Source organism: Bombus affinis, chromosome 6 (genome assembly GCF_024516045.1).
Source record: "Bombus affinis isolate iyBomAffi1 chromosome 6, iyBomAffi1.2, whole genome shotgun sequence".
Taxonomy (NCBI): Eukaryota; Metazoa; Arthropoda; class Insecta; order Hymenoptera; family Apidae; genus Bombus; species Bombus affinis.
In genome coordinates this window covers 15,968,044-15,988,786 of record NC_066349.1, presented here as the reverse complement: position 1 = coordinate 15,988,786, position 20,743 = coordinate 15,968,044, and the positions used below count along the sequence as shown (strand labels likewise).

Genomic DNA, 20,743 nt, shown 5'->3' with positions numbered 1-20,743 from the left:
ATTTAACTGATTGGTTCGCTGTATAGCTCATTCATCGATTGACTGACCGACAACTGAGCGATTGATTAATCGACGGATTGATTGTAAGTGGTTGCTCGACTGGTTAGTTGGTAGATAAAAATGAATCGCGAGAAAAGGACGAATATATATGGAAAAGAAAATATGATAAATGAAAATAAAACGCGCGATTTTTCTCGATTTCTCTGCGTCGGTCTTTTTACAATTAGCATATCGAAGTTATTACGATTATAACGGAGAAGAAATCAATTGAGTAAATATTGGCACGACGAATAGTCTGTAAAACAATCGCGAACATTAAACGGCAAAATTCTCATCGCAAAATTATTTGATTCGATGTCACAATATGTGCGTTCGATAATTCATTATAGTGGTAATATAGACACAGGGCTATATAGATACGACGGTTGAGAAAGAATAAGATAGCTATAAATAGCAAAAGGGTAGAAGAAAGTTGTAAAGAAAAAACGACGGGTCAAGCCTTCTGCGATAGAAACGATGAACATAAAAGAGATTTGTATCGTTTAAAGATTGGAAATGATACGAAAGAGCAGAGGGAGAGTAGGGAAAAATATAGGAGTGTGAGAGATCGAGTAGAGACTGATGCGAATGGGGGTTTGATCCTTGCGTAATCGTAGATGAAGCTAGTGGAGATGAGAAGGACGCGGTGGTAATGGTAACGGTAAAGTAGTGGCGGCTGTGGCGGTGGCGGTGGCGGTGGCGGCGGTGGCGGCGGTGGCGACGGTGGCGGTGGCGGCGGCGGTGGTGGCGGCGGCGGCGGCGGCGGCGGCGGCTTAGACCGACGGCGTGGTCGATGGCGATGGTCGCGTGCTGGTCGCGTGCCGGAGGCGGAGCCAAGCTTCGACTCTCTCGCGTGCCACCTCCACCCTAAAGTTCGCGGTCCCTGTTGCACCCTCCGACACCCTCCTGGAACAGCGGGGAGCTCTTCTACTCGACGCGACGCCCCTCGGTACTCTTTGGTTCCTCGCGTCTCCCCTTCTCTCCACCAGTTCCCGAATCTACAGTCGCTTCCTCGTCGGTTATTGATTCCCTCGGGTAGCTAGTCCCGAAAAGGGTGCTAAAATAGGATGAGGACGATTGAAAGAACGAAAGCGAGAAGATATAGAGAAATGAAATTCGATGATAAATATAATATACCAAAGTTGGCGCGTTTTAAAAGGAAAACGAATGATCGCTCTTTCGCTTCTTCTCCTTTTTTCTTCTAGATTTTCTTCTCATCCTTCTTCGTCGTTTTATCTCTTTTATCCTTGTCTTGTTTCATTGTTTTCTGGTTCTTCATCTTCTTTTTACACACCTTCTTCTTCTTATTATTATTATTATTATCATTATTATTATTACTATTACGATACCGAAATCGCAATTTCTCCAAATTTTCCAGTCAATATGTAGCTTATATAATAGTTGTGAATACATGTTTGCTATGAAGCAAATATTGAAACAACCAGTGATCAACGGTTTTCCAAAGTTAACGACCGTGGCGACTCGTTCGATGATAACGCATAGGAGATTAATTTATTGTTAAAATACGATATCGAGTGGTCGCAGTGACGAAAGATACCGTCAAGTATTCGCATCGATGGTCGTGCGATGAATCTACTATCGTCGTTGATTAAAATTTGTAGAAAGAGAAAAGGAAAGAGCTATTATGTAAGTGACCCGTAGCGATCACTATGCCGAAAGCATACGCGATTTCGTCTCGCTGTGTGATCGGTGTAAAAACAATGTGCAACGACTAGGAAGATGAAGGACAGTTGGTAAAATTATCGAGAGAGCGCAGGAAGACACAATTAAACGAAACTCTTAGAGACGTCGATTTATTAAATTTCGTTGATTTATCTGCGACATTATCCATCCTTCGAAGTAAGTTCTTGTTTGCACAAACTTGTCGTATTGAGAGCAGCGCTCTTGAATCTCGAAACTTTGCAAACTCCCCGTCTCTTCCTTTGGCTTCGCCAGTTGGTCCCCACCCGTTCTCCTCGGCCCCCTTAGTGTAACCACGGTTTCTTCTTCGTGTAAACTTGCACACTGGTATAGGCGGTATCCACACCTAGATAGATAGATAGATAGATAGATAGATATGAAAAATAGTAGATAAGTAGTAAGTAGATAGATAGGTAGGTAAGTAGGTAGGTAGTTACGGTTTAAGCGACGTATTTGTATTCATCCGTTGATGCAGTTCGTTCGTCGCTCTTTTCCTTTCGTTTCTCATCGTTTCCGTTCTCATCGTTTCTGTTCCATAGCACCGCTTCGTCTCGTTCGTTGCTGTCCGGAGTTGTAGTTCCGTGCGATTCACGGCATAACCTATTTTACTTTCGAAAACTCAACGGATCAATACCAACGGGAATGCGACGAAGACGAGCGAGCGGACGAAGAGAATTGCGCAAGAGGAGGAACAACGAATGCGAACGACATCGTTCTCGTCCGCGGCAATTTCTTCTATGATACGAACAATACTATTGTCTCTGTGGCTTTTAGGTACGGTCAAAGATCGATCGACTGATTATTTCGAGTGGAAGCGTGTACGGTCGAAAGGTTGCGTAGCGAAATCGATCGAGTGGAATCGATAAAGATCGAGTAGCCAGAGTCGCGAGGGTCAGCAACGGCAGGTAGCGCGAAAGCAGCCAAGTTGCGCGGGTACCATACGTGATATACAAATACCGGCAACCGAATCTTCGAAAAGAGTTTTGGGTTGCGGCACGAGACCGTCAGCTGGCGAGCAGAGCCGGTTCGTCCTTTTCTTTTTTTTTTCTTTTCTCGTTCACGCGGCACCTCTCTTCTCCTCCTTTCAACATCCTTTTTTACGTGCCCTTTCCTCTCCTCTCCTCTCCTCTCCTCTCTTCCTCGCTCCTTTATTCGTTCGTTCGCTTTTCAACCGGTCCTCGATCCTGCGTAGAAACATTTCTCGATTTTCTTTCATTTCCTTCCTCCTTTGATTCCCCGTCCGCTACTTTCCTTCCGGACAAACGTTTGAAAATCTTGTTCCTTCGTCTTTACGATTAGAAGTAAACGTTCTTTGGGAGGCAATCGCGATCCAGCCATGGAAACTTCGATAACAAGTTACCAAGACGATTTCGCGAACGATCGTTTTCCACGGCGTACGAGAGACAGGTTACGACTGAATCGTGTTTTAAAAAGGGCCATAGGAATTTCAAAAACCGTAAAACAAAAGGTGTGTACGTATATACGCGGCTTCTTAATTGGCAGCTCTCTGTTTCCGTTTTTTAATACGACCAGTCCAACGAGAGATTTTTAAATGCTCGTGGCGTGGGTGAAATAGGAGGAGGGGACAGCAACTGGATCGCGATGTCGCTGCGTTAACCGCGCTAATGTTTTTGCGGCAGATCACTCGACCGAAAAAAAGCTTTGTAGAGCGTCGATGTTGCACGGTAACGATGCAAAATTTCTTTTACGAGATTAGACGACGCTCGATTTAACCGTACAGTTCGTTTCAGCGAACGCTTCGATGAAGCGCGTCAGCGTGTTGCGTCGCGACGAGCGTATAGTACGTACCAGTTTGCTCGATCGCGCAATCAAAACGAGAACGCGTCTGGGCTCTTGTTCGCGCGTTACTTTCCGAAAAATTCCCTGTTCCGACAAGGCCGGAATTTCGATCGCCGCGCCTCGAATCGCACGTATCACTCCTCTCTATTATCCTATTAAATATCTCGCTTTCGAACGCAATTTCGATCGGAATTAATTTGCTGGCTGATAGGCCAATTAATCTCTAGAAACTTTTGGAAATCTTTCGCTTTTTCGAAACGTCATTACTTTTTCTCGGATTAATCACCTTATTAGACGCGCGTGCGTTTGACGTTAAAGGTACATACGTTTAAATAGGAAAGAGTAAAAAGAAGATGATGTATGGCATAGAAACTCGATATATCGATCGAGTTTTGAAAAACGGAAAGTTATCGCATAAAAGCTAAGGATCCTCTGCAAGCTCTTTCGCGTTCGAGATTTCATCGACGACGTTACTTTCTCGTATTTGTTATCTACCGAGAGGTTCGATCTTCTTTCGTAGCCTCTTAACGTCATGTTACCTTGATCGTTATTCTGGCTATTAGATAGACGGATCGTGCACACAATCAACAAGCTTTGTCGTCTGCGCGCTGCTTCACGTTAACGGAATTTGTCCATCGTTCTCATCGTGACTTTTACCTATACATAGGTAAAAACATCGAAGACCTCGTCACGGCAGGCTCGCTCGCTTCTCCTTTTCCTCGTTATCGTATAGTCTTGATCGTTGCATCGAGAATTATTTTGGGCATCCATGAAAGAACCCGTTCTTGTATACGCGTTCGCGTATGATATTTATATTATCGTTCTCTAATTTCGTTGTTCGAACAGTTTACGATTAAACGTTAATACACATAGAACGTGCGTTGCGTTACTCCTTTGCATCAAAATCGAATGTTTCGCGGATGCGTGTCGACTTAAGCGAGAAAAATAGCTGTCAGAAATGACGCTGGAGCGGAATGGAGGGAAAGACGAGACGGGGGCGGCAGTCGGTCAGAGTGACGAAGACCGAGGGCTATGGACCCGAGTATTGCGAGTAGACGGAGAATATACGTTAGGAACAAGGAAGGGATGCAAGCGACTGAAAGAGGAAAGACACGGAAGGTGGACACGATAGAAGGTAGGTCTGGGTTCGAGGGACAGAGGTACGCAGCGTGGAATACCAAGTACGACAAACGAAGACTGATCTACAGGAGGAAGGAGTTGGATGGTCGTATACTCGCCACTCTTTTCTTTAAATCACGTTTATCGGAGACGGATGGCGAACAGCAGCGCGATGCAGTATCGAAGGAGGTGCGGCCGAAGGAGAAGAAAAAGGAACCAGCCGGTAAAGCATGGGCGGGTCGGCGGGGCGGGGGGGAGGGGTAGAGTGGAGGGAAGAGAGAAAGAGCCTAAGAGAGAGAGAGAGAGAGAGAGAGCGAGGGATGAAAGGATGGGTGAGAAGCGTGGAGAAGGGAGTAAGTTGGAGGGAAAGAGGGTAGCGAGCGAGCGAGTTGATAAGTTGTCGAGTAGCGGAGCGCGGAGGCGCGAGTCGCGAGGTGCGATGCGCGAGGCAAGAGGCAAGAGGCACGAGGAGGACGAGTATGAGAACGTAGAAGAAGGGAAAGAAGGGAGAGGAAGCGGAGAAACACGCGGATATTGATTCCCGTGGGATATGCGCGCGCTCGACGAGACTCGGAAATCTAAACGTATGTACGATGCTTCGGCGGACATACAGAAAAGTATACGCGTCGCGCGGTATGCGCATCTATATCTGGACTCATCCGGAGGAAAGGAAAATAGAGGAGCGGCAGGGGTGTAGACGGGGGGGGGGGAATTCGGGAGGGACGCGGTGCGGTAGGCACCGGAGTAGGGAATCTAAAACAAATCGCTTTTGAAGAAAATGAGAGGAGCAAGTATGTATGTATGTAGCAACGAACGAATGGGTGGTAGGCCGAAGCGGAACGGCCTAGGATGAAAGTTGCATCTTAGCGAGGAAAGATGTAGCCCGTACCCCGTTCCGTGTAAATTGACCTCGCGAATCGAACGTTCCTGCGTCTCGTCTACCTTATCTCTAACGATCCAGATATATTTCGGCTTTCATCGTGCGATCCTTTTTGTACCAGCAAATTGCTTAGAAACGAATACACGTTGCGAATGGAATAAAAGGGAAATTGCCTCAGGGTCGATAGAAAAGGTCGGATGAAACGAAGGAAACGAGAGGATATGAATGGAGCGCAACCCTGAGAGTCGTTTCGATTATAGAGTATTCGTGGCACGATGTCAAGCTCGTTGCTTGAATAACACCACAGCTCGAGAACTATAGATAAGGATGGTAATCGGAGCGTGATAGCCGACACGCGAACGTATACGACGCTACGTATGTAAGTATTACTCGGGGAAAGGAGAAGTTGAGCGCGTTTTAAGACTCAAAGTCTTGGGAAAGATGCAAAGAAAAAATGAATAAAAGGGCCGACGAAAGAAAAGACGAAAACCGGATTTCAAAGATCGATCGTTTTGTCGTTAGAATCGCGATCGCGTATATATACGCGCCGCATCGAAACGTAAGTAGGAGATTTAACGATAATAAAGCAAATCGACCGATTTGTAGATCAACGTCCCTAACGTCGATGTCTCGTTCGAAAAATTTCGAGAGATTTGTAAGGTTTCCTCCCTGTTGAAACAGCCCTTTTTTACGGACGCGTAACAACATCCATTTGATCCAGGCTACGGTGGGAGAATCATGGAGATGGTTAGATTCGACCGATACCGGTGTTACTACTACAAACTATATAGCATGTACCAACTCGGTCATCACCATTCCGAAATCACTACCACTATCTGCCACTGCTTACCATTACCTACCACTACCTTCCTCCACTACCTACCACCACCGACCGCTACTTACCACTACCGTTACCACAGCTGACGCCACCTCCGAGACCTACGGGCGACTTTCATGAATGAAACCCACGTGCGATCCACGTGACCGTTCGTGTCGAACCCGTAATTTCTAGTTCTCGACCCTGACCGATTTTTCCGCAAAATTTACCGATGATGTTAATCATCGCGTATCGATAATCGAGCACCACGTTTTCCGTCGTCGTAATTGCCTCTTTGTTTGCCACCGATTCCCTTCGCCGTTACTAATCAAGTTCGTAAAACTTCCGATAATAGGACGCTGGATCCAGAGAGGGAAAAAAAGCTGAGTTTGAAATTTTAATCTACGTTTATCTGGTAATCGAACGACCTACGAGAGATAACATCCACCAGAGAACTATTTTTAAGACGTACAGCAATCGCATACGGAATCTACGTTCTGCGAAAAAATGTTAGCTGAAAGGCGATGTGCTTTCTTCTTTTTTTTTTAAATAATTCGTATTATTATCCGCGCAGTACCTATGAAACGTTTTGGCAAATAAGTAAATAGGTATATAGTCAAACAGCAGAATGAGAAAAAGTTAATAAAGAGAGAGAGAGAGAGAGAGAATTCAACTATTACCACTACCAATGTCATCGTTACCTCCACTACTGTTATATCTCCACCCCCTACCTCGATGGTATTACATCCACCACCACTGACAGTATTTTGAACATTGGCGGCGGCGACGGTGGTGGTGGTGGTTGCAGCGGGTACGACGGCGGCGGCGATAGCGGCGGTGGCGGCGGCAGTGGCACCACCATCACCACCACCACCACCGCCAACATCACGGCCGTTCTCGTTGCTTTCGCTCTCAGCGTCGACGTTGCTGTTGCCGTTGTCAGTACCGGTGCGCAGTCGGTGGTCGCGGTTGGTGTTAGATGGTTAAAAGGAAATAGATTCGAAAACGGAGCAACGTAAACGGTAAACGCGGTTCATCCACGTGCTCCGGCTTTACAGCCGGCAGTGGCGAGCCGGTATTCCGGCGCTTACGATCTCGATTTCCGTGATATATCTCGTTAATCGGCAGACTAACCGAAGGAACAGGCGACGTAAATGGTGACGTAAACGCGAAAGTAACAAAGTATCGCAAAGTACGTAGGATTCGAAGTTGATCGATTTCGCAAGTTGAACGTCGAGACGTTAAACGTATTTGTTGCGTGTGTCGCATGGTCGACGTATCGAATGCTACGTACCGAAGGTTCGTGGAATACAGACGCTAGACTCGAGAACCTAGAACGGGATTAAAGACGATGCGAGAAGGAAGAGGGAAGAAAAGTACGAGATAAACGAGAGGAGAGGAAGAGAACGATACAGCGGCGAGGTCGATCATCGAGAAACTGAAAAGAAATCGATTTTTCGAAGCATTTTTGAATAATCGTTGCACGGTCCTGCCAACGATAAAGCGTATTCGATTCAAGTTAGAACAGCGAAGAGCGAGGGTTTAGTTGGATACGATCGCGTTATGCTCTTTCGCGATTTAATCGACCCAGTCAAAGAATCGAGCGACCGATCTCGAACGAATGTTTGTCAAATGGAAAATCGCGGTGTCTGAAAAGGTGCAGTTCCGTTTTCTCGTCGGGATATTCGTGGAAGATGTGTACACGCAAGAAATATCGTTGAAAGCCGATCCTTCGTTTTTCGACTAACTTACGATCGAAGTGGCATCACGCGCACACGCGTACACGCAGCTACGCACGACCGCGTGATTAATCGATCGATCGAATCGATTCGGCTCGCGATCAGTGATCCCGTAAGAGATACGATTCGCGTCTCGCTTCTTCGTTCGAACGATATTAAGAAACACGAAGATTCGTATGTCGTCGGTTAACGCAGGTTGCGGCAGTTACGCGAACGAAAAACAAGAAACGAAAATAACGAAAGAGCGACGGAGAAACGGGTGAAGAGGGTGGCGAACAGGAAGGTGACGACCACGGCAAAAGCCGCGGGACGATGAGCGACGGCATAGTCGGTGCGATCGCGATCAGTCTGTTTGGTACTGGCTCACCGCGAAATTTCTTTCCGTATTGTTCGACGAACGATTTTCACTTACAGAAGCCTCGTTCCAGGCAGCGAGAAGAAACGTCGGGACAGCATGGATGCCGGTTACACGATACTTGGCAACGATGTCGATGTCTGCAGAATGTTCGACCAGTTCTCTTACAAGGTTAGTATTCTTTTTCTCATCGAGATATTTCTACCATCTTTTGTATCTTGTATCATAGAATGAAAATGTATATGTTGCAAATCATACGTATTTTCTCGTATATCGTACGATGTACGTATGTAGATACTTATATGATCGTTAGCATATCGTGTATTTTTGTTTTATCTCGTTTCGTCTCGTCTCGTCTCGTCTCGTCTCGTCTCGTCTCGTCTCGTCTCGTTCCGTTCCGTTCCGTTCCGTTCCGTTCCGTCTCGTCTCGTCTCGTCTCATCTCGTCTCGTCCTGTCCGTCTCGTCCCGTCCCGTCCTGTCCGTCCCGTCCCGTCCCGTCCATCCCGTCTCGTCCCGTCCTGTCCCGGCCCATTCCGTCCCGTCCCGTCTCGTCTCGTCTCGTCTCGTCTCGTCTCGTCTCGTCTCGTCTCGTCTCATATCGTCTCGTCCCATTCCGTTTCTTCTCTCCTGTCATTCTCACGGAATATCATTCTATTTTGTCTGCTCAAAAGAGTTCATACCCGTTTGATATTCTTTCGTTCCTTCGTTTTTCGTTTTCCGTAGCTCATTCGTTTCTTTGTTCGTTCGACTTTCGCGTTCGCAAATATTTATCGCGATTTGTTAGCGTTCGAAACTGTAACAATGAAACGAACGAAAGAAGAGGTTGAGATCGACGAAACGATGTCTTCTTAATACGACGAAACAATACCTGCTCGAGCTGAACATCTTATACGAGAAGAGTTGACACGGTCGAAGACTCAAGCATCCCTTTCTTTCCCATCACCATGGCCAATTTACACGTTTATCTCCGATTGCTTTCTCAGTTCCGTTTTCCGGTTGTAGTCGTTTACCGTCTTTTTGCGACACCTTCTTCCGATTTCTGGATCGTGTTTTCTTTCCGTTTTCCTCGTTTCCAGGATAAAGAGTGAAAAATGCCTCGACATTGGATCGTATAACGGCATAGATCTTGCCACATCGCGTTGCGCTACCTTTATTTTTGCATCGGATGGTATACCTTCTTTGACCGTTTCAGCTTTTCATTTGGTCCTGCTCGTGGTTGAAACAAAATGAAAGGCGAACCTACGCTACGAGGGAGCTGGTATCCATAAAAGAATGAATAAACGTAGATTGGAACAGCATAAAAAAAGGGTGTAGGTCTGTGTACTCTCGAAGCAAACGTACAGGCTAGGTGCTGCATTTCTACCACATTTACATATACCTATCGCGTTGAAGCAAAAATTGAAATCCTGCTGATCGCGAGCGCGCAAAGTAAATTCGTTCTAACGAACGTCGGTAATCGAATTTACTTATCGCGACTCGTTTGATTAAGAGTTTGCTGCTGTTACTGCCGCTCGATGAAAATAAAATACATTTGCCTCGTCTTCTGTCCTTCGATTTCTTCGCGATCTCTATCCTTTGTCTCTTCCGTCAAGCTTCTTTCTTGCTCGTTCCCAACGCACGCATGCATGCACGCATAGACACACACGCGCGCGCGCGCGCGCGCCCGTCCTCTGCCCGTATACTTGTCTCTCGCTTATTTCCAACCATTCGTACAAAATGTTCAAAACGATTTGAGTACGATTACAACGACCGTACAAGCTAATTTCGTAGCCGAACCGAGGAATTAAGCGTAGTAGAAAAGTGACCGCTACTGGTAAACGTGCTTTCTCTTTCGCTCGTAGACAAGTTGTTTCATAGAGAAAGTGTGTCGCACACGATGCTTTGCAAAACAGACGCGACCGATAAGCATCGATACCTCGATATTCGCAACGGTAACGACGACGGCAACGACATCGCAAGCGATTATGGAAACCGAGAAATTGTACGAAACGCTTCGTATACTCGTTAGGAAGTTAGGTTGTTTTCCGTTGTCGATCGGCCGTTGTCTAGAGGCAAACTGATCGCGGATGAGCGTAGGCTTCCGACCGGAAGCCATACATACTCGTCGAACATACGACGAAAGGAGGAAAACTTGATTGGATTGGATTGGGCAGATATTTTGGTATTACATCGACCGATCAAGGTTTCCCGAAACAGAATGGGTTGGAAGGAGTATAATGGATGACGAGTTAGATGGGTCGGAGAATGCCACGAGTGTTTTAGCGGTAGACCGCATCGGGTAACCGGACGCAGACAGTCGGCCAGCCGGACGGTCGGACAACAGGCCGGCCAGCGGGGTTAGTCGCTTGCAGAGCCACTGACAAAATCATGAGCCACTTGTTGATCGGCCAATGACCATTCGGCCACCTCGATACTACTCGAACGTCGTTCAACGAAACGGTCGCTATTACGATATTCCAGCGAGGCTCTGTGCAGTCGATTCTTCGATTTAACAAGAAAAATAGCGAAACTATAGTTACGAAGAACCGAAAGGGAGACGAAGATCGTGATATCGAAGGTATGAAAAGGAGAAAGAAAAGAGGAATCGTCGTGATTAAAATAAGAAGGATAATCGAACGAGATTCGGAAATTGCAAACACAACGAATTCTACGTATTCGAACAAAGTGGAATCGGTGACTCGCTATTGTACGAGTACGTTGTATCTATACGAGTTTATCGCGAAAAGGCAAACAAGTTGAAAATCACAAATCGGATACGTATTATCGCTGTACGTATTATACGCAGCCGGTGCATTTACCTACGCGCTAGTCGGTACACGTGTCGGAAGTGATACGGATGATACGGATGATACCTAGGTGAGAAAATATTTGAAAGAGCATCGGATCGGAAAGGTAAAACAAGTTATTAGCTTTTTATCCAGTCGCGGATTGTTTCTCGACGATTTCGGTTTCGCTTCCAACCATCGTCTCTATGCCGTTGCTTCGTTCTGGTCTTTACTTCTGCCCTTTTCATCACCGCACACTGGCAACCGTATCCCTTATTCTTCGGCCCCCGACCCTATCTTACCCTACCTTACCTTGATTCACCCTGGTTCACCCTGCGCTTCACCCTACTCTTTTCTCCGTTGCCGAGCTCGCGAGCCAGCGAACCCGCGAGCCTTCCTCTTCCCCACCTTCGCCTAGCCTATTCCGCGTTACCCATCTCCTGTACCCGTGCCCTCTCCCTAGTCTCAGCCTAGCCACCCACAAACCTCCCCCAGGCTGCCGCTCGCGACCCCCCAGCCACCTCGAGCCGTGTTTCCCCGTGCTCCCCTGTGCCTCCCCCGTTCTTCCCCGTGCTTGCTTTCCTCCTGTTTCTCTTTCGCCTCTTTCTCTCTCTCGTTAAATCAATAAGCCATTCGGTCTGCTGCCACACTAGCGACGGGGCACTTTGCCCGATTTTGTTTCCGATCGGATTCCCTCTTCTGCCTAATCTCTGGCCGATACGGCGAACGACAGAGAGAAATCTTTCGGTCTGTTTTTCGTAAACGCGGCGACGCGAACAACAAAGAACGGTCAAGGCGAAGATGGTACGGGGGCAACGTTCGCAATGATGGGATATCGAGACAGCGCGCCGCGGTCGCGTCGCAGCGCCGAGACGGCGATGACGAAAAAAATAGAGCAACGAGGTACACTTATACGGCCTATGCCTATATGCCTGTATAGAAACCATTGGGATCTTGAGAAAAGGAGGAAGAGAAGGAAAGAAAGAAGGAAGGAAGGAAAGAAAGAAAGGGAGAGAAAAGTAACTAACGGTAGGTAGCAAGTTGGTAAAGCAAGCGAATAAAGCGTAACGGAGAACCGAGTTCGTTCGTATTCGAAAGTTTCAGAGCAAACTCGGCAGCGAGGCAGTCGAATACAATGGCCAGGCAGAAGTTTCCGCGAAACTAAACAAGTTTATTTAACTTACCTCGGCACACCGGTTCCCATCCCCATTCTCCCTCGACTCTTCTAGAGTCGCATCTCTGCGTGGAATCTGCCCTGCGAACTCCTTTCTCCGAACCCTTCCACCTCCCATCAAATAGGCTTCTTCTTCGCCTACTCAACCATCTTTCTCCTCTTCTCTACTCTCTTTTATCTTCTCTCTCTTCCCATCTCATCTCATCTCATCTCATTTCGTCTCGTCTCGTCTCGTCTCGTCTCCTCTCATCTCGTTTTATCTTATCTCGTCTCATCTCATCCCATCTCGTCTCATCTCATCTCATCTCATCTCATCTCATCTCATCTTACCCCAATTCCTCTCTACCATTCTCCTTCTCCTTGCGCTTCTCCGCTTATCCTACTTGCATGGACTGCTCGCCTCTGTACCTGCAATAACGGCAAGTTTTCCGAAAGTTTCCGACAGATTAACGACTATTGGAATTGTTCGAGTTATGGAAGAGAGAAGCGCAGCGGCAGTGGCAGCAGCGGTAGAAGCAGCAGCAACAGCAACCGTGGTAGCGAAAAAGGGATTACGAAGGCGAAACGACACGATCTCGGCGTCCGAATACCGATCGATAAATTTCAATCGATCGTTCGATATTGCTCGATCGATGATGCAAGAACAAAGCAGTGCTAGTTTACGTCTACGTAGCGGAGAAACACGATCTACGTATACGATACATCCACATATATTTTACGTACTATGATATTCGAGAAAGTTTCGCTCGATGTTCGAAAAATAAACGCCGCCGATTATTTTAGTTCGATATCGACATCGTTTTATCGTTACCGTTGGGGTATATCACCGGTCGTAACTACGCATCGACCAACGAACGACTTAAAAGCAAGAAGAAATATAGTACTATGTTTTAGCCATCTTCGTACGCTCGTACTTTCGTTAGTTAAATCGACGAAAGCGATACCGTTCGAAATACCGTTTGAAAACAGGAAAGGTAAGAAAGGGAAAAGTAAAGAAAGTATAGAAACGGAGGGGAGGGGGTTAAACAAGGAGAGAAAGACACGATAAAAGAAAGAGAAGAAAGCGGAGGATACCATTTGGAGGAAAATGAAAGAGATGGGATGTCGAGAGTGGAGTTTCTATATGTACGGCAAGTACATGCCGCGAAATGGGATACATATGTATGTATATGTACGTGCTGTATATCTTCTTTATGGCAACCATTAACATATTTTTTGCTGTGCGTATTACCATACAATAGTGGCGCAAATATTACAACTTATGGTCGTAAATCAAAGCGGGGGAAGGGGTGGCCTGGAAGACGAAATGCTGGGAAAGGAAGGGAAGAGAACGGAAATAGGAATGGGGAATAGGAACAAGAATGGGAACGGGAATGGAAGAGAGAAAAAAAAGAGCGAGCACCGGAGAAAAAGGGAAGGAGGAAAGGAGCAAAGGGGGGAGTTAACGTTAGGTATAGCAGAAACCAGGCTGTCCCGGTAAAGCTTGGTAAAATAAGTCAATTCGTTCGTTTCCATCGTGGACAAGACATCGAGAGTCGAGAGTACGTTGGTAGTGATTGTACATACAAGGTCGTTGACACCAGGACTACATCGCCAAACGAATATCCGATAAACGAGGATATAATGTTTGCATAACGGTCAAAGTTACATCGCGTAGAAGCAAAGCAAACGTCAGGAATGTAAAGACTCGGTAAAGTGTTGATAGTCGACGTTTCGCAAAGTATGTATCTCTTACCACGAGAATTATGAAACGCGCGAGTTACCGATCATCGGGAGAAAAGAGCACGTATTATCTCGCGTAGTCATAACCACGGCGAAACGTACGAACGAGGCACGTTTTTCCTCGCGCTATCCTCCCTATTTTTCGTTTCGTTTCCTTTTGTTAGCGATGAAAGGTGTATCGACGTTATTTCGTCTCTGGTATGGTCGGACTGTGCTACGCGCATATTCTTCGTTCGTATTCTCCAGCGCATTAAAACGGAAACGTTGGAGAAATTTCAGATAATGTTCAATAGTAAATTAAGATATAATAACTTTCGTGAAAGTTGTACGCCGGCAAGGAGATGGAAAAGAAGAAAAAGGCGGTGGAGGTAGTGGGACGAGGGGGGTAGGGAACTCCATTAACTTTTATTTCTCCGGGAAAGTAACTTTACCCCCTCCTGTATTTCCCCTCCGTCCCCGCCTAAGACGACCACCCATCGCCTCCCTCGTCCTCCGTCTGTTCGTTCCACCATTCCTCTCATCCCTCTGCCGCTTCACCTCGTTCACATCCCATCGTCGTTTTGCGTTCGCTGCTGCCTCCTCCACCTTCTCCACCTCCACCTCCTACACCTCCACCACCGCCATCTCTTCCTCCTCCTCATTCTCCTGCCGGGTTTTCCTCCACCATCGTCGCTGCCACCACCGCCCCCCCACCACCATCGCCTCCACCACCACCACCATCGCCGTCGCCGCCACCACCACCACCACCACCACCACCGCCACCACTACCACCACTACCGCCGCCACCAGCACCACCATCTCCACCAGCAGCCCTTTCTCATCCATTTCAACCGCTCCTCCCGCCTCTCGAACCTTCGCCTTCGTCTCTTTCGGCAATTCGTCCCGCTTCTTCGAGAGGATTCCCCTCCGTTTCCTTGTCGTGGCTGGCCCCTCGGCTGCCGCGCGGTACCCGATCTCCTCGCCGAGCACCTCGCAATCCCCGCTCTCGCACCGCCGCCGGTACACCTCTTGGTACTCTTCGGTGCCTCGGTGCACCGATGAAACTTTGTAAAGCGACTTAGTCAAACTTTAATAAATTCCTTCGTAGAGTTTCAAAGCGGTTCTACGCGGGATTGCAAATGATTACGTTTACTCGCGCGCGCGCAGCCCGAATCTTGGCTAGGCTTTTAGTCTCTCCCTCCTTCCCTCTCTCTCTCTTTCTCTCGTCCCCATTTCTGCCCGCTCCATCGTACTTTATCTTTCACCGATCGAGCACAATCGAAAAAGAATTTTATTTACGTCCGTAAGGGATCGAAACGAGATCGCTGGATGCCACTGAAAGTAGCGACGACGTACAGACGATCGAACGGACAATAGCCACGCGAAAAAGACAAGCGTACGAGCTTTCGAACACGTTACGATGCGTCGTCGTGACTATCGTGACTGGGTGGTCCGCTGGTAGTAGCGATGTTTCGAAAAGCGAAAGAAACGCTCGTTTCGAAAAATCAGAAAGTACCAGTGTCTAGTTGGAAGAGACTGGAACAGTCCGACGCGATACGAAACGATCGGATCGAGTCGCGAATGTGCATTCCCATGGCAACGATCTCGATCAGATAGGAACTAGCAGAACAGAGAACGGAGAACGATCTAGATAATGTATTCGATACAGGTAATATATAGCGCTCCAGATACAATATTTATGTCTCGATGTATTTTGCTAGCAATCCATTATTCATTCCGTAGCGGTGAATAAGCATTTCAGAGTATCGTATCGTGTTTGTAGTGACGACGTTCGGGGCTCTACGCGTCTTGCGTGCTTCTTACGTGGTACGAATCGGGCTTTTCAAATCGCGATTTTCGAATCTGCGGAACAAATTTCCTATACGGCTGCCGACAGCGTCGAAACTAATCTCGTTACACGTTTCGTTCGACTTTGCGCGTTTAACGCTTTTCTACTCTTCCGATGGAAAACGGGACGCGAAAGATCGTCGGGACATGAAAATTTTGTACCCGATTGACGCTCGATCCGTTGCGATTCGGACCGAAGAATAGGTCATCAAAGTCACAACGTGTGCATCGTTAAGAGTGTGCGCGCGCATAATGGTGGAGGGGATGTAGATAGATAAGTAGAAGGGGGAAGGGAAAAAGGAGAAAGAGGAGAGAAAGATGTAGAAAAGCAGAGAGAAAAGCTAAGAACCGTCCGATCCACAGGGTAGACAAGATTCACACTTGTTGCTCCCTTCTTGGCTGTGTACAGTGAAAAGCCCGTTTATCCGAAGAATTTCCTGCGGTCAAAAGGTCACGTGGTTATGGTGCACGATCTCCTCTTCCCTCGCCATTATTCGTTTCTTCTATCGCACGCTTCTCTCTTTCTTTCTTCTCCTTTTACCCGGTTTTCGTTCCGCATTTCCTTCGCTTATCTTTCCCTACGCCCTCACCGTCGTTGCTTCTTCTCCTCATTTGTCGTTCCCTCTATTTTCCTTCGAATAAAATTTATCCATTGGACTCGTTCTATTTCCGCGTGGAATATTCGAACGGAGAACAGCCGAGCACCTCGAAAGGAGAAAGAGAAAAAAAGAGCGAAAAAAGAATTAGAAGGTAGGAACTCCGGAGAAACAGATCGCGGGAACAGAGAAACGTTCGCTTACCGTGACTGGTAATAAGAGATCTACGCGAGATAAGCGGACGCTCGCGTAATAAGTAAAACCGGTTTAAGAGACCGTCGACGATAATACGAATCGACGTATACACGGGACAAAGATGAAACGCATTTGCGAGTTGCGAGTTGCAAGTTGCGAGTTGCGCGATTCACCTCGACGCGTTGTGGTGGAACTAAAAGGGTTGGAGGTGGTATTGCGCGAAGCGGAGGGGCCGGGATACAGGGGTACGTGGTGCGCGAGACAGGGTGCAGAGCAAGGAGCACGAGGAACGGGGCACGGGACGCGGGACACGGGGCACGGGGCACGGGGCACGGGGCACGGGGCACGGGGCAAGGAAGTACCGAGCGGCACGTGGAACGAGTAGGGAAACGGGAAAGTGCAAACATATGGTAAAAAAAGAAGAGAAACACGTTGAACGACGAAAAGAGAAAATCACCACACAGCGCGATAAGCCCGAGGCGATTATCAGCTGTGCAAACGTTCGCTCAAAGGAATTCGTAAAATCAACATTTGTCCAAGATGTTGAAGAACATGTTTAATGAATCTCCGAAGCAGCGAGAGCATCGTAGATACTTAATAATGTCTGATTTTCGTACCTGATTACGCTGTTCGATGTGATCGACATTGGAAACAACGATTTCCGACAACGGCAGCACGCTGTCTCGTTTTTTTGGAACGAAATGGCGCGGCGCGGCGCGGCGCAGCGGCGGTAGACCGTCCCGCGAGAGAATATCGATTCGGCTGCCGGCGACGGAGCGTGCGGTTTCTTCGTAAAACTCTTTTAGCCGACTGCCTCTAGATTTTCCTTCTTTCGACGAAAATTAAAAACTGACGCTTTAACAGCCTTCTTCCCCTCGCCCCTCTCCCATTTCTGCTTTTCCCTTTCTTTTCTTTTTTGGTTCCTATACCGTTGATTACGCGAAAATACCGGCACAGCTACGCAACCTGGATAATCGTAAGAAACATCGAGTAACATGGGCGATTAGTTTTGACGACAAAGACTACAAGATCGATCGCGAGGAATTTGCCGTTAAAATCGTAGTTGTCACGGCCGTGTTTCGAACCCGTAACAAACCTCGTTCGAGTAAATGTTTCGAGTAGATTGTCGCTTCTCGCGAACGAATACAAATACGCGGGTATATACGTTAATGCGATTGGAATGCCACTGAAATTAAAGCTACCTTTCACGGGAATGTAATGACTCTTTATAAACTCCGACGTAACCCCTGTTTCCTCGGGCCACGCGGCACACTTGGTTGCCATCACACACAGTCGTGTCCTACTTTCTTGGAATATTCGAGTAACCGAGTATCGGTAGATAACGCGTGTTTAACGCGCGTTTAAACCGTCACGCTGTTACGTCGTCCAATACCGATTCTACTTGCTCTTAGTTGCTTCTTAATTACGTTGTAATCAGTTGTATCGAATCGCGGAAGAGTAGCTTTTAGCAGCTGGTGTTCGTTCTGCGGTTTTCTATTTTCGAGCCGGGACAGGATTAGATCGAAACCGAACGTGGCATTGATCAATCTCGATACCGCTGCATGCTTTTCGCCGTTAGATGGAATTTTTTAGCGAGAGGACGTAGAAATAGAAAGTCGAGGATATATCATTTCGAGAATATTTGAGAATATAGAGTAAGTAAAGTTGCTGTACGATTCCTTTGATCGTTTGGTTGGAAGAAAAGAAGGGAAACATTGATGCTCCAGCCGCACGCGCACGGTTCCTTTCGTCATCGTTTGACCGCGTGCGCGTCATACGTCGCGAGTCCTCTTTTCTCTATTCGTTGCGCCACCGGCCTCTTTCAATCCTGCACACCATTTCCCTCCGCTCCCTCCGTTCGACAGAAACCCCACTCCTACCTTCTGCTGGCCCCTCTCCATATTTCGAACCGACGACCCCTTTCTTCCACGGTGTAGCGATCACAGCTTGTTAACTGGGCCACAAACCACGAATGTTATTCGTCGCGTGATTCAACGTGATTCTGAAATAAAATCTTACATCGCGTTAGAAACACAACAGGAGAAAGATGTTTAACTAGTAACCATTTGGAGATCTGGTTAAGCGCATGATTTAAACCGTCCGAATATATATATAAGTACATATATTTCGACCACAGAATGTCAAACAATTCGTTCTCATTGAAGAAGAAGGGCCTCTTTGTTCATCGTCGTTGTTGATCCAATCGAGTCGAATCGCATCCCGGTATATATACGATTATCTTACGGTGCGTTGTATCTCACGCGACGCTCCGAGAACACGTTCATTTTCAATTATTAAAACGTCCCGAGACGTATAAAAAGTATGCGACAAACAGAACGTATGTTAAGAGTTAGAGAAGATCGACGAACCGGATCGAAAAATAGACATCTAGGAAAGAACGAACAGAAGAAGCTTCTTCGAGATTCGCATCGTCGTTGGGTACATTTATGAAAATCTTCGTTTATACCGTTTAACGATTTTCTCATACGTTGAATCATCGTTATTCGTCCTCTAAAAATGTTCGCAATTGGGTGGTCATGTATCGTGCGATGTCGTATCGTCTCGTATCGTGTCGTGTCGTGCCGTTGCATTGTATCCTTCGGCAATATACGTGCAGGGGGCGCGCAAATCTGCTCCCCTGTCGAAAGATCTATCCCCACTATCGAAGCGTGCCACAAAATGAACCTCCCTTCAATCATTCCCGCGCCGGCCGCCGTGAGGAGCGCGCGTCGTTTTGCCACGCTGTCACTAGTTACGCCACGAGTCGAACATTTTGTGTATGTTGCGCAGCGATCTGTATTTTGGTTACGTGTTATGTTTCGGTAAAGTCATCGTGTACATGTTTTCTATATCAATGTAACGTAACAAAGGACACGCGTGGTGATGTGAGAACGTGTTGCTTGTCAAGTGTCAACGTGTGAATCGAAACGATCGTGTGACGAAGAATCGTCGAAATAAACCGTTTCGTTTCTATCTTTTCATTTCGGTCGCACGTTTTGTTTTCCTTTCTTTTTTTTACAAATCTTCCGAACGAAATCACTCTTACAGAAAAGGGGCTGTGTGTTTTAAAAGAGAAGAATTCATCGTGATAACGTTAACGTGATTAACCGGCGGTGGCACGCTCTGCACGTTGCACGTGCATTTGATAACCTGGATCTCTTCCCGACGACGAGTCGGTTCGTCTCATCGGTAAGTCATCGATCTCAATATTGGTAACCGGTATGTTACCTTTCTCGCGTACGAAAATTCTTGGGTTGTCTCGTTGAACCGTGGAATTGGAATCAAATTTGTACATCGTCAAGCTAAGATTTGTTATTTTTGGAAACCATAGTATTTGCTATGGAAATGCGTATTATGTTCGAGGTAAACTCGGAACGCCATCTGTCGGGCGATGGTTCAACTTTACGAGTGACGCCGATTCTAATATTCAGAGAATCGACACCGATCGTGGGATTTTCAAGTTATTTCACAGTCGTCCGATTCAACAACGAGAAAGCACGCTTCGCGCATTATAGCCATTCGTTTATCGGTGAAATTCTATTTTCAACAATAATAAAATTATAATTAACATTCGTTTGCGTTTCGCTGTATCTATTCTAAGCCAGAGAGATTCAAATATAACCAAAATAATTTATGACCATACGAAAATGTACTATTTTCTTCGGTTTGCTGAAGGAGAGGAGTGGGGATGTTTAACGACGTTATTCAGGAGAAATTAGAAGAAACGAGGAGGTACGGATTACAAATGGTAGTAATGTTGAGTATGAGGAGGGCAAATGGCGGGAGTGAGGAGGGGGATTGGAACGGGGAACAGGTTTAACATCGGTTATATACGCCGAGTAAGAGACTCGTTCGTGTACGTACGTCTATTGGATCTCTTGCTTTCGCTTTGCTCTTCCGTTTTCTTACTTTAGATAACTCCCCCCTCCCTCTCCCCATTCCCCTCTTCGCCTCCTTTTTCTTTTCCAGGTTTTAGCTATTCTCCGCGTTGTTACTTGCAAAAAAAGCTTTCG

At 46.9% G+C, this 20,743-nt stretch overlaps 1 protein-coding gene and 1 long non-coding RNA gene across 5 annotated transcripts in view; one reads left to right on the top strand and one right to left on the bottom strand.

Annotated features, from left to right (window-relative positions):
• Positions 1-1,837: 1,837 nt before the first annotated feature.
• LOC126917426 (uncharacterized) lies at positions 1,838-15,534 on the bottom strand. Of its 3 annotated transcripts, XR_007710937.1 has the most exons (4): positions 14,965-15,534; positions 9,320-12,798; positions 2,178-2,924; positions 1,838-2,086 (listed from the first exon to the last, which is right to left on the bottom strand). It is a non-coding gene; the product is annotated as an uncharacterized LOC126917426 (long non-coding RNA). The 3 variants fall into 3 exon arrangements; XR_007710936.1 differs by lacking the exon at positions 14,965-15,534 and having other exon boundaries at positions 9,320-14,589; XR_007710938.1 differs by lacking the exon at positions 14,965-15,534 and having other exon boundaries at positions 12,401-14,589.
• LOC126917393 (GATA zinc finger domain-containing protein 10-like) overlaps positions 7,285-20,743 on the top strand; it is a 23,740-nt gene continuing 10,281 nt past the window's right edge. Inside the window, exons 1-2 of one of the 2 annotated variants that reach the window (XM_050724208.1) lie at positions 7,285-8,450; positions 8,524-8,621. In XM_050724208.1, the coding sequence (XP_050580165.1) occupies positions 8,408-8,450; positions 8,524-8,621 (141 nt within the window). In that variant the 5' untranslated portion in view covers positions 7,285-8,407. Of the gene's footprint in view, positions 8,451-8,523; positions 8,622-19,405; positions 19,508-20,743 lie in introns of those variants that run through there. The other variant, XM_050724207.1, reaches the window with a different exon arrangement.